Source organism: Mugil cephalus, chromosome 8, assembly GCF_022458985.1.
Source record: "Mugil cephalus isolate CIBA_MC_2020 chromosome 8, CIBA_Mcephalus_1.1, whole genome shotgun sequence".
NCBI classification, from domain to species: Eukaryota; Metazoa; Chordata; class Actinopteri; order Mugiliformes; family Mugilidae; genus Mugil; species Mugil cephalus.
The window spans coordinates 49,350-63,077 of record NC_061777.1 but is presented as its reverse complement, the minus strand read 5'-3'; the positions used below and the strand labels follow the sequence as shown (position 1 = coordinate 63,077).

Sequence of the window (13,728 nt, the reverse complement as noted above, 5' to 3'; positions counted from 1 at the left end):
CTGACTTCCTGTAGGTGGCTGTTTACCTGAAGTTCATCATCACAGAGCCGCAATAAACAAATAAACAAACAAATCATTAAATGAATAAATAAATAAAAACAACAACGTTCATGTAGTTTTTAATAAAATCTTTTTCCTCCAAACAAACATGATAAAATATTCTGTCTCTGGGATAAAACAGTTAATTGCACTTAAATGTATTAAATACAGAGGGACCTCGGCCTGTAGGTGGCGCTGTAGAGCCGCGTCCTGATTAGCTAAGACATCCAGCTTTTCACAATAAGAGTCTGAGAGGTTTCATAGTTTCTGATCCAGTTTTTAAAACGTCCAGGGTCGACTCAGAATCCAGACCTCACAGAGGTCCTGACACCTGGAGACTCAGTCCAGGTCCAGGTCCAGGTCCAGGAGACTCAGTCCAGGTCCTGGTTCAGGTCCTGGTCCAGAGGCGTCTTGACAAAGACGATGGCAGCGAGCTCCTTACAGAACTCCTCAAGGACGATGACTCCTCTGAGCAGGGTCAGGTGTTCCAGTCTGAGGACACACCCATAGTTAAGACAGGTAGGGACAGGCAGGTAGAGACAGACAGGCAGGTAGGGACAGACAGACAGGGACAGACAGGCAGGTAGAGACAGACAGGCAGGTAGAGACAGACAGGGACAGGTAGTTACCCGGTGTCAGGTTTCAGTCCCAGCAGGTGTTTCCTGGCGTCCACCAGTCTGTCTGTGACGTTGGAGACCTGCTGCACCCTCAGCATCAGCTCTCCCATCACCTGAGAGACAGACAGGGAGATGGACAGGGAGATGGACAGGAGGACAGACAGGTAGGAGGACAGGTAGATGGACAGGGAGATGGACAGGGAGACAGACAGGGAGACGGACAGGGAGATGGACGAGTAGACAGACAGGGAGATGGACAGGAAGATGGACAGGGGGATGGACGGGAAGATGGACAGGAAGATGGACATGGAGACATACAGGGAGATGGACAGGTAGATGGACAGGGAGACAGACAGGTAGATGGACAGGAAGATGGACAGTGAGACAGACAGGAAGATGGACAGTGAGACAGACAGGTAGATGGACAGGGGGACAGACTGGACTCCACTGGACCTCTCTGCAGAGCTTCTAACAGCATAGAGCTCATGACCGAAGGACACAGGACCATGTCCTCCACCAGGTAGACACTGTCCCTCCAGGTCTGTCTCTGGCTTTGAATGGACTCGATGTGTCTCCAGGTTATTTTTAATTTACCGTAAGGGGACCAGATTTCTGGACTGAAGTCTGGGGACATTCACAGCTCAGAGATAAAAAGCATTAAATGTTGAGATGAAGACACGGGGACAAAAAGGACAGTTTCATTTAGTTTGACAAATTTATTTAAACTGATGTGACCGAGTCTGCGGGAAACATCTAGTTCTCATTCATAAAACACTAAAATCTGCTTTAGCCGAGGGACAGGTCATCCAGAACAGGGACTGTCCCCAGAATTCGGAGACGTCTGGTCCCCCTAATCTACCACATTTGCTGCTCTGGTCATTGTGTTGTGTCCAGGTGAGCTGTTAGCCTCAGGTGAGCCGTTAGCCTCAGGTGTGCTCTTAGCCTCAGGTGAGCTGTTAGCCTCAGGTGAGCTGTTAGCCTCAGGTGAGCCGTTAGCCTCAGGTGTGCTGTAAGCCTCAGGTGAGCCGTTAGCCTCAGGTGTGCTCTTAGCCTCAGGTGAGCTGTTAGCCTCAGGTGAGCCGTTAGCCTCAGGTGAGCCGTTAGCCTCAGGTGTGCTGTAAGCCTCAGGTGAGCCGTTAGCCTCAGGTGTGCTCTTAGCCTCAGGTGAGCTGTTAGCCTCAGGTGAGCTGTTAGCCTCAGGTGAGCTGTTAGCCTCAGGTGAGCCGTTAGCCTCAGGTGTGCTGTAAGCCTCAGGTGAGCCGTTAGCCTCAGGAGCTACGTCATCAACTGGTGTTTATCACATTTATTGTGAGACGGAGGTTGATTTGGTGATAAATGGGTTAAATTCACCATCATATGAATCTGATTATACATTTATACACAGACATGTGGAGACAGAGACAGACAGGCAGAGACAGGTAAAGGGACAGGTGTCTCACCCTGATGAGGACGGAGAACAGAGACCTGGAGCAGGGGGACAGGTGGACATAGGGGTCCAGCAGGTACTCATGGATCAGGGGGTGGCTGAAGGAGGACAACCGGGACAGGACCGCCGTCAGCTGCAGGTTCAACTCATACGGCTGGAAACACACAATCAGCACAATCAACACAACCACCTGTGCAGGTGACCTCTGATGTCCCTCCTCCACCAACAACAACCTGGTTCTACTTCAGTTCTTAACTGGCTCCAACCTGGTCCCCCCAAGGACCTGGTTTGTTTCTGTCTTTCCAGCACCAGAAGCCCAGAGCTGGTCTGGTTTCTACCGGTCTACACCACCACCCAGAGGCTAACAACACAAACACTGTTGGCTAGCTGTGGTCTTCCTGGTCAGAGCCAACGGGGACAGCGTCTGAGGACAGATTCTTAAATGAGCCTGTTGTTGTTGGCCGCTGTTAGCTGCTGCTGTTAGCTGCTGTTGGCCGCTGCTGTTAGCTGCTGTAAGCCGCTGTTGGCTGCTGTTAGCTGCTGTTAGCTGCTGTTAGCTGCCTTTGGCCGCTGTTGGCCGCTGTTAGCTGCTGTTAGCTGCTGTTGGCCGCTGTTGGCCGCTGTTGGCCGCTGTTAGCTGCTGTTAGCCGCTGTTGGCCGCTGCTGGCCGCTGTTAGCTGCTGTTAGCCGCTGTTGGCCGCTGTTGGCCGCTGTTTGCTGCTGTTAGCCGCTGTTGGCTGCTGTTGGCTGCTGTTAGCTGCTGTTAGCTGCTGTTAGCCGCTGTTGGCCGCTGTTGGCCGCTGTTGGCCGCTGTTAGCTGCTGTTAGCTGCCTTTGGCCGCTGTTAGCCGCTGTTGGCCGCTGTTGGCCGCTGCTGGCCGCTGCTGTTAGCTGCTGTTAGCCGCTGTTAGCTGCTGTTGGCCGCTGTTGGCCGCTGTTAGCTGCTGTTGGCCACTGTTGGCCGCTGTTAGCCGCTGTTGGCCGCTGCTGTTAGCTGCTGTAAGCCGCTGTTGGCTGCTGTTAGCTGCTGTTAGCTGCTGTTAGCTGCCTTTGGCCGCTGTTAGCCGCTGTTGGCCGCTGCTGTTAGCTGCTGTAAGCCGCTGTTGGCTGCTGTTAGCTGCTGTTAGCTGCCTTTGGCCGCTGTTAGCCGCTGTTAGCTGCTGTTAGCCGCTGTTAGCTGCTGTTAGTCGCTGTTGGCTGCTGTTAGCTGCTGTTAGCTGCCTTTGGCCGCTGTTAGCCGCTGTTAGCCGCTGTTGGCTGCTGTTAGCCGCTGTTGGCCGCTGCTGTTAGCCGCTGTTAGCTGCTGTTAGCTGCTGTTGGCCGCTGTTAGCCGCTGTTAGCTGCTGTTGGCCGCTGTTGGCCGCTGCTGGCCGCCGTTAGCTGCTGTTAGCCGCTGTTGGCCGCTGTTGGCCGCTGTTTGCTGCTGTTAGCCGCTGTTGGCTGCTGTTAGCTGCTGTTGGCCGCTGTTGGCCGCTGTTGGCCGCTGTTGGCCGCTGTTGGCCGCTGTTAGCTGCTGTTAGCTGCTGTTAGCTGCTGTTGGCCGCTGTTGGCCGCTGTTGGCCGCTGTTAGCTGCCTTTGGCCGCTGTTAGCCGCTGTTGGCCGCTGCTGGCCGCTGCTGGCCGCTGCTGGCCGCTGTTGGCCGCTGCTGGCCGCTGCTGGCCGCTGTTGGCCGCTGTTGGCCGCTGTTGGCCGCTGTTAGCTGCTGTTAGCCGCTGTTGGCTGCTGTTGGCCGCTGTTGGCCGCTGCTGTTAGCCGCTGTTAGCCGCTGTTAGCTGCTGTTAGCCGCTGTTGGCCGCTGTTAGCTGCTGTTGGCTGCTGTTAGCTGCAGTTAGCCGCTGTTAGCTGCTGTTAGCTGCAGTTAGCCGCTGTTGGCTGCTGTTAGCCGCTGTTAGCTGCTGTTAGCCGCTGTTGGCCGCTGTTAGCTGCTGTTAGCTGCTGTTAGCCGCTGTTGGCCGCTGTTAGAAACAGTTAACCACAGTTAACATCAAGATGGAGCTGGGCTACGTAGCTCTGACTGAGCTCGTTAGATAATGAGAGCGTTAGCTTTGTCTTTAGATGGTTCTAGGGCTGAGTACCAGCTCCAGGTCTCATGATGTCTGGACTCATCCATGTTTACTATACTGGTGGACTCCATTGATCCAGATATCGGCCACAACAGTTCCTCCATGTGACCTGTGTCTGGTTGTAGTCCTTTTAAAAACCGCTCCATAGATTTCACTGATCCTGGCTCCTGTTTAGACCTGGAACCAGTTTAGAACCAGGTTGGAATCAGTCCTGGTGGAAAAGGGTTGAGAGGGATGGGGGGCAGTACCTGCTCCAAGATACGTCCCAGCCGGTCAAAGAGAACCTTCAGGAGGTGGCCTTCAAAGAACCCCGACTCCTCACCTGGGGGGGAGGAGGGGGGCGAGGAGGGAGGAAGGCTGAGGGGCCACTTCCAGGACCGAGAGAGAGTCTGACACTGAGTCACCTGGTGGAGGGGGAGGAGTCAGACAGGTGAGTCAGTACTAAGCACCACTATGGACCCTGGTCTGAACTAAATGATGTTCTAGATCAGAGACTAGAAACCCCGCTGAGAGTAATGACATCATTCTGATCATCCATCATCGTCTATTATCTGTAGTGGCACCATTAAACCACTAGATGGAGACTAAAGGTTCAGACTCTATGAGTCCAGTCTCCATGTGGTTCATAGCTGACGTAGAATCAAGAGGACAGACTCTAAATAAAAACTAGACCAGGATCATTAGTCTGTTGTTGTGTGTTGTTGTGTGTCGCTGTGTGTCGTTGTGCGTCGATGTGCGTGTGCTCAGACCAGAGTGTGGGCGTCGTGGACGTACGACTCGTATCCTCCTTCCTTCAGCAGATCAGCTGATCGGACCTGGACCGGAACCAGACACAGGAAACTACACAACAACAGTCAGAGGTCAGAACATGAGGGTCAAACGTAACAGTCGCCTCCAGACGGACTGAAAACAACAAGACAACTTCCCTTGTTTGTGTTGTTTGTGTTGTTCACTGAAGACATTTGGGTTTAAGATCAAAAGATCTTAAGAGCTTTTATTTCCTGGCGTTTACATGTAGATGTGTTAAACCACCCTTTGTTTGAACTCACCCGTTTTTCAAATGAGCAAAACTACTGGAACATGTGACTGACAGGTGTTTGTTGCTGACCAGGTGTTGCCTTTTAGGTTGATTGATCAAACAGTAAATAGCTGCATGACTAGTCCCCTGTTTGGCCTCGGCTGAAACCTATAAAGCTGCATTTCTTGTTAAAGAGGATAAACCAACATGAAGACCAGAGAGCTGTCTATGGCAGAAAAGAAGGAAAATCAATCAGAGCCACTGGACAAACATTGGGCAAAGCAACACAACAATGTGGAACGTCCTGAATAAGAAAGAAACTACTGGTGAACTGAGCAACAGACGTGAAACAGGTCGGCCGAGGAAAACAACAGTAGTTAATGACAGAAATATAGTGAGAGCTGAAGAAAAACCCAGAACATCAGTAAGTGACATCACCAACAACCTCCACAGGAATCACAGTCCAGTGTTAGAGGAGACTCAGAGCAGGAACATAGAGGCCAAACCAACATATACAAACCACACATCAGCAGAAAGAACCAGAGAACAGACTGAAACATGCAAAGAAGAACAGAGATGAGACACAAACGTTCTGGAGCACAGAGCGGAGAACGAAAGGAACTGCTCATGATCCGAAGCATAAGCTCATCTGTGAAGCCTGGTGGAGGTAAGTCATGTCCTGGGCGCGATGCAACAGGCTCATTCATATTTACTGATGATGGAACTGATGATGGAAACAGCAGAATGAATTGAGAAAGTAAAAGGAATAACCTCAGTGGTTTAACACATCAACATGTAAATACCAGGAAATAAAAGCTGACGTTCTGAACTCTGGTCTCATCTTTTGATCCTAAACCCAAATGTCTTCAGTGAACAACAGAAACAACAGCAACAAGGGAAGTTGCCTTGTTGTTCCAATACTTTTGGAGGCGACTGTACGGCCCGTGGGCCCAAAGCGGCCGTCCAGAGGGTCCAATGAGGTCCACAGGATGAAAGCAGACAGACCACATAGAAGCCTAGAGAACGTCCTCTAATGTGTCCCCTGGTTTATTCAGAGAACACAACACTGAGACCAGACCCAGGACTAGATAGACCCAGGACTAGACAGACCCAGGACTAAGGCAACCCAGGACTAGACAGACCCAGGACTAGACAGACCCAGGACTAAGCAGCAGAAAGACATGAGTCCAGTTTACTCTGATGTGTTTTATTAAATATTAACATTCTCTAATCTCCTCGTTCTTCTTTGCTCTAAAACTAATGTTAAAGTCGTTACTTCTAGTTTATTTTTGTTTTGTTCCTGGTCCCTTTAGATCAAACTGGTCTGGATGTGGCCCCTGATCTAGAATCAGTTGGATCCTCCTGGTTTAAGATGAGATGTTTTATTTGTCACATGCTCAGTGAAATGAAGCCAGTGGTATAAAAATATGAAAATATTAAAATATAAAAATATGAAAATATAAAAGCAGAAACAGGAATGAAGGTAAAGACACTTATGTATCGATGTATAACTAAAAAAAATAAACGAAATAAAATAAAATATAAACTAGCCAACACCGTTGCTATGACAACTGTCCATCAGTGGACGGGGACAGGTGAGTTACCTGTTGACAACGTCAGCTGAGCCCAGTCCAGAGGGGGGAGGACGGGGGAGGAGGGGGGGCGGCTCTGAGAAACTGTCAGAGAAGAAGGGGTCCTCCTCTAGGTCTCTGAGGGGTGGACATATCAGAGTGAGACACCATGTTTCTGGTCACCTGTCCCTCACCACACCTGATGGACCTACTCGCTGTCCTCGTCCTCCTCCCTCCTCTCAGGGGGACGGTCCTCCTGTCCGGGGGGACACAGGTAACTCCGCCTCTGCAGAAAACTCAACACCAAGACGTCCAGGATGTCCCCGTGAGGCTTCTGTAGCAACTCGTCCACCAGAGACAGGGACGCCACACTAATCTGAGGACAGACATTTATTGGACTCTTAATGTCCCCAGTCAGTCAGAACTCATGTTCTCTGGTACTTGTACATATGTTGTTATATATATTAACATCACTGTGTTTATTCTTCTTCTTCTCCATCGCTCTGTGAGTAGGACACTAGCTCCCCCTGGACTCAATAAACTCACTCCCCCTGCTTCCTGTGTGGGCGGGGCCAGACCTCACCTGGTCAGAGATGTGGTCGCAGCGTTGCAGCAGCAGCTGACTCAGAGTCTCCGTCCTCAACAGGAAGTGGACCAGCTGATCCAGCAGAGACTGGGACCGGACCAGTCTGACAGTGGCACAGAGGACGGAGGTGGACCCCAAGATCACCTGCTCACACCTGGACACAGAAAGACACCTGAGGCTCAGAGAGAAGGTCCTGATGACTGGGACTCGTTAGTAGGGAAGGACTCGTTATCAGTGAAGGACTCGTTACCAGTGAAGGACTCGGTAGTAGGGAAGGACTCATTACCAGTGAAGGACACGTTAGTAGGGAAGGACTCATTACCAGTGAAGGACACGTTAGTAGGGAAGGACTCGTTAGTAGTGAAGGACTCGTTATCAGTGAAGGACTCGTTATCAGTGAAGGACTCGTTACCAGTGAAGGACACGTTAGTAGTGAAGGACTCGTTATCAGTGAAGGACTCGTTAGTAGTGAAGGACTCGTTATCAGTGAAGGACTCGTTACTAGTGAAGGACACGTTAGTAGGGAAGGACTCGTTAGTAGTGAAGGACTCGTTAGTAGTGAAGGACTCGTTATCAGTGTTAAGTGTGAGATGTGTTGTGTTGATAATGTGAAGAAGATGAAGAACTCACGTGTGCAGTAGCTGAGGCTGAAGAACCTCCACCAGCCACAGCTGATGGACACACCTGGCTACCTGCAGCGCTAACACCTGGAACCACACACGCACACGGACACACGGACACACGGACACACACACACACACACACACACACACACACACACAGTTCTTCACCTGTGTCAGTGAGGGATGGGCAGTAACTCATGCTACACAATCTACCACAAACACACAACATCTCACTCTACATGTGATAAACAAATGTTGATGATGTAAGGTTAGGACTACGTTCTAGATGTTCTAAACGTTCTAGACCTTAGATGTTCCAGACATTCTAGACATTCTAGATGTCCTAGATGTGCGATACGTTCTATAGGTTCTAGATGTTCTAGATGTTTTATACGTTCTAGACGTTAGATGTTCTATACGTTTTAGACATTCTATATTTTCCAGATGTTCTAGACATTCTAGATGTCTTCACCTGGGGGGATTCTGTCACCAGGTGATCCAGGAAGTCCAGCCAGGAGAAGAAGTTGGTCATGTGATCTGGAGACGATGAGTCGGCACCGCTACGTGAAAACTGAGAGCTGCAACAGAATGAACCAATCAGAGACATGCAGTTCCTCCAATATCCACTAGAGGCTCCACAGAGTCAGTCCCATACACCTCTACACTGTTAGCTAACATGCTAATATGCTAAGTCTTTACCCAGTACTGAGTGAGCTGGGAATTATGGGTAGACATGTGCCTCTGGAAGTCTTAGTGAAGTATTAGTGTGTATTAGTGAAGTATTATTGAAGTAACAGTGAGTATTAGTGTGTACTTGTACCTCCATGGGGTCTGGGGCCATCTCTGAACCTCTTCAGGGTCCAGACTCTCCAGAGGGACCAGGGAGTAGAGCTCCAGCAGCCTGCCAGCCAACAGCTCTCCCAGCTGGGTACGAGAACTCAGGAGCTCCCCGAAGGATCCACACAGCAGGAGGAGGCTCTCGTAGGCCTTGAGAGAGGCCGAAGCCTTCTGGAAATACACGGAAATATACCACATAAATACACCACATAAATACACTACCGTAAATACACCACCGTAAATATACCGCATAAATACAGCATCGTAAATACACTACCGTAAATACAGCACCGTAAATACACCACTGTAAATACACCACTGTAAATACACCACCGTAAGTACACCACTGTAAATACACCACTGTTAATACACCACCGTAAATATACCGCATAAATACACCACCGTAAATACACCACTGTAAATACACCACCGTAAATACACCACTGTAAATACACCACTGTAAATACACCACCGTAAGTACACCACTGTAAACACACCACTGTAAATATACCGCATAAATACACCACCGTAAATACACCACTGTAAATACACCACCGTAAATACACCACTGTAAATACACCACTGTAAATACACCACCGTAAGTACACCACTGTAAACACACCACTGTAAATATACCGCATAAATACACCACCGTAAATACACCACCGTAAATATACCGCATAAATACACCACCATAAATACACCACTGTAAATACACCACTGTAAATACACCACCGTAAATATACTGCATAAATACACCACCGTAAATACACCATATATCCACCACCGTAAATACACTATAAATACGCCACTGTAAATACACCACCGTAAGTACACCACATAAATACACTACCGTAAATACACCACATAAATACACCACCGTAAATACGCTGTAAATACACCACTGTAAATACACCACAGTAAATACACCACAGTAAATACACCACCGTAATTACACCACTGTAAATACACTATAAATACGCCACTGTAAATACACCACCGTGAGTACACCACATAAATACACTATCGTAAATAAATCACATAAATACATCACATAAATACACCACAGTAAGTATACCACCGTAAATTCACCACCGTAAGTACACTACCGTAAATACACCACATAAATACACCACTGTAAATACGCCACCATAAGTACACCACATAAATACACCACTGTAAATACGCTGTAAATACACCACCATAGATACACCACAGTAAATCACCACCGTAAACACATCACATAAATACACCACATAAATACACCACCGAAAATACACCACATAAATACACCACATAAATACACCGTAAATACACCACCGTATATACACTACCGTAAATACACCACATAAATACACCGTAAATACACCACCGTATATACACTACCGTAAATACACCACATAAATACACCGTAAATACACCACCGTATATACACTACCGTAAATACACCACATAAATACACCGTAAATACACCACCGTATATACACTACCGTAAATACACCACATAAATACACCACATAAATACACCACCATAACTACACTGTAAATACACCACCAATCAGCTGACTCCTCATGACTCCTCCTCCTTTAAATCGTAACATATTTACAAACTTTTTGTGTGTTAATTGAAATTAACGAGTTCACTGACTTGACTCTTCGTGAGCTGCATCAGTGCTGACAGCAGGGCGCTCTCTGATTGGACGGGGCCGACGTTGGAACAATCTGACTGGCTGGAGGGTTGTGCTGGATCTGTGCTGTGATTGGACGCCTGGATGCTGTACTGTGATTGGTCGGAGGTAGGTGTCCTGGCCATTGTTTGGTACGCGAGCTGAAAACAGAACTCGTTGTGACTCGATGAACGAAACAAGACGGCATTAAAAACAAGATGGTGGCTGGTTACCTCCAAGACGTAACTGAGCGTGTGCGGATCCTGCTTGACTCTGGAACATACGACCAATAGGAACTGAGCTTCCTCCTTCTCAGTGTTGGAACCAGGAAGTGCACAGAGGCGAATCAGCTTCTAGGTGGCGGAGGAAAAGACACGGTGACATCATCAGCAGAGTAACATGGCTGACAGTCCTCTTCTACGTAGTGTACCTGAACAGGTGGCGTGTTTTACAGAGTGTACCTGAACAGGTCTGTAGACATTCAGAAGCTGCAGCAGTGGCTTCTGCATCTGAGACAAGAGCTTTGAGAAGAACAGCAGCACCTGCTGGAACATCCCTGGAGGAAACTGAGGACGAGAGTTTCCATGTTTGATGAGTGGTCAATAATCTATCAATCAGTGTGTCTGTGTGTGTGTGTGTGTGTGTGTGTGTGTGGGGGGGGGGGTACCTGGGCCTTCCCCAGTGTACAAAGAGTCTCCAGCAGTTTGTGTTGCAACAGATACTCCACACAGGGTCCTGTGTCCTCCACAGCCTGATCAACACATCAATCAACGTTAAGCCACTCAATCAAATTAAATAATATTAAAGTTTCATTGACATTATTGTTGTTACTTTGATGTCTCACCTGCTGTTTGTCCTCATAAACCAGGATGTCCAACATCTGTCTGAGATGCCAGGGGATGTCCGTCTGTTTGACAGGACGATCGTCCTCTACGCACAGACACAATGTGATTGGCTGATCAGGTGACACAGTGAATGTGATTGGTTGATCAGGGATCATGTGACACAGTGAATCTTTTCCTCACCTCTTGTCTCAATGTAATAATTAGTTATTGATTTCCAGTGATCCACAAAGGACTCAAGCAGATCAACTGTAGGCTCCCTCTGAAAGACAGACAGGTAGAGACAGACAGAGACAGACAGACAGGTAGAGACAGACAGAGACAGACAGACAGAGACAGACAGGTAGAGACAGACAGAGACAGACAGAGAGAGACAGACAGGTAGAGACAGACAGAGACAGACAGAGACAGACAGAGACAGACAGGTAGAGACAGACAGGTAGAGACAGACAGAGAGAGACAGACAGACAGAGACAGACAGAGACAGACAGAGAGAGACAGACAGAGAGAGACAGACAGAGACAGACAGAGACAGACAGGTAGAGACAGACAGAGAGAGACAGACAGAGAGAGACAGACAGAGACAGACAGGTAGAGACAGACAGAGACAGACAGAGAGAGACAGACAGGTAGAGACAGACAGAGACAGACAGGTAGAGACAGACAGAGAGAGACAGACAGAGAGAGACAGACAGAGACAGACAGAGACAGACAGAGAGAGACAGACAGAGAGAGACAGACAGGTAGAGACAGACAGAGACAGACAGGTAGAGACAGACAGAGACAGACAGAGAGAGACAGACAGACAGAGACAGACAGGTAGAGACAGACAGAGACAGACAGAGAGAGACAGACAGGTAGAGACAGACAGAGACAGACAGAGACAGACAGAGAGAGACAGACAGGTAGAGACAGACAGAGACAGACAGAGAGAGACAGACAGGTAGAGACAGACAGACAGACAGACAGAGACAGACAGATAGAGAGGTTACTGGCAGTAAGTTTACAGTTTGTTCCATCTCAATTAGTTTCTAAAGTAGCTCCAAACACCTGTCTGTCTCCCTACCTTTCTGTCTCCCTACCTGTCTCTGTCTCTACCTGTCTGTCTCCCCCATCTATCTGTCTCAATACCTGAGGACATTCCTCCACGTCGACACCAACTTACCTGCAGCAGATGAACACCTGGAAGCTAACTTTATAAGCTGTTAGTGTCAGGAGGACAGACGGTAACTTTAACTTAGTTTAACTCGCTGCTAACGGGAGCTAACAGGCTAACATCGGCTGCTAACTCACCGTCTCCAGTGCATGTAGCAGCATGCTGGTTAGCTTACTGAACGCCTCCATTCTCCGGATAGACCCCGTTAGACCCCGTTAGACCTGTTTAGACCTGGATAGACCCCGTTAGACCTATTTAGTCCCCGTTAGACCCGGTCCACTACGACATGTTGACAGGTATCAGCTGATCCGCGGTCCGAATCTTCTTGCGCATTTACTTGTGTATTTACGGTACAGGTGCCGGGACGGGCCAAAAAGCAAGAAGGAAAATATTTGTTGGTTTGTGGTTAACATTTTAAAAATCTGGCTTCCTTTATACTTTACCAGGATTACTGACTTGATTCTGGTTCACAGTGACTCCGGCTACTCCTGCACAATAGTTCATTTTACTGCATAACTTCCATCCACAAAGTTTTCACAGTGCTTCACCCTTTCCACATTCTATTACAGCCTTATTCTAGAAAGGATTAAAGTCTTTTCCCTCTCACAATTCTACACACAGCACCCCATAATGACAACGTGATTTTTTAGTTTGATACATTAATACATTAAAAATTAAAAAATTAAAAACTCAGAAAACACATGTATGTATGTACAGCCCTTGATAGGTCATGTGCATCCTGTTTCCACTGATCACCCCTGAGTTTTTTTTTTTTTTTTCAGCCTCATTTATTTACACCTAAACACATGGATTGACCACAACAGAGTCCAGACCTGAACCCAGAGAGAATGTTTGGGACGAGCTGGAGACTCAGACTCTGACATCATCAATACAAGATCCGAACTAAAAACACTGATGGAAGAAACCTGGAGACGAAGCTTCTGATTGAACCAATGGAGTCAAAGCTGGAGGAGCTCCGCCCACAGACTAGAGGGGAGGAGCTCCGCCCACAGACTAGAGGGGAGATTATTTTGTGTATTTTCACTTTTCACTCCATGGGTGAACCAGCTCTTACTGGCTACATCAGTGGATTTAAAGTTATTCACACGAGGTGCTACATTCCATGTCCCCTGATCTGTCGGGATAATCAGAATAAGATCCTGTAGTTTGAGATCAGAGAGAAGATCATTACAACCTTTAAACTAAACCAATCACAGTCAGTCTCCTTCTCTGTCTAATAAACAGCTGGAGGACATTTCTTCCTCTCTGTTTCTGTGGTCCTA

The 13,728-nt window shown here is 48.1% G+C and overlaps 1 protein-coding gene across 4 annotated transcripts; it reads right to left on the bottom strand.

The window, feature by feature from the left end:
- Positions 1-103: 103 nt before the first annotated feature.
- LOC125012310 (FHF complex subunit HOOK interacting protein 2B-like) lies at positions 104-12,802 on the bottom strand. Of its 4 annotated transcripts, none has more exons than XM_047592188.1 (18): positions 12,583-12,802; positions 11,473-11,551; positions 11,292-11,377; positions 11,115-11,198; positions 10,909-11,013; positions 10,681-10,800; positions 10,429-10,608; positions 8,764-8,948; positions 8,416-8,521; positions 7,951-8,027; positions 7,318-7,474; positions 6,947-7,110; positions 6,768-6,872; positions 4,895-4,985; positions 4,394-4,549; positions 2,096-2,236; positions 669-769; positions 104-531 (listed from the first exon to the last, which is right to left on the bottom strand). In XM_047592188.1, exons 1-18 carry the CDS (start codon positions 12,631-12,633, stop codon positions 411-413), a joined length of 2,109 nt encoding a protein of 702 aa, XP_047448144.1. In that variant the 5' UTR covers positions 12,634-12,802; the 3' UTR covers positions 104-410. The 4 variants fall into 4 exon arrangements, with proteins under 4 accessions (XP_047448144.1, XP_047448145.1, XP_047448143.1 ...); XM_047592189.1 differs by having other exon boundaries at positions 8,764-8,951; positions 10,681-10,797; positions 12,583-12,800; XM_047592187.1 differs by having other exon boundaries at positions 8,764-8,951; positions 12,583-12,799.
- Positions 12,803-13,728: the final 926 nt, after the last annotated feature.

Excerpts from the sequence above, each read along its gene's own strand:
- LOC125012310 (XM_047592187.1), bottom strand. The coding sequence starts at position 12,633 with ATGGAGGCGTTCAGTAAGCTAACCAGCATGCTGCTACATGCACTGGAG. Across the intron at positions 8,522-8,763 it reads TGGCCCCAGACCCCATGGAG|CTCTCAGTTTTCACGTAGCG; the intron begins GTACAAGTACAC and ends ATTCTGTTGCAG. Across the intron at positions 8,028-8,415 it reads TGGTGACAGAATCCCCCCAG|GTGTTAGCGCTGCAGGTAGC; the intron begins GTGAAGACATCT and ends GTGTGGTTCCAG.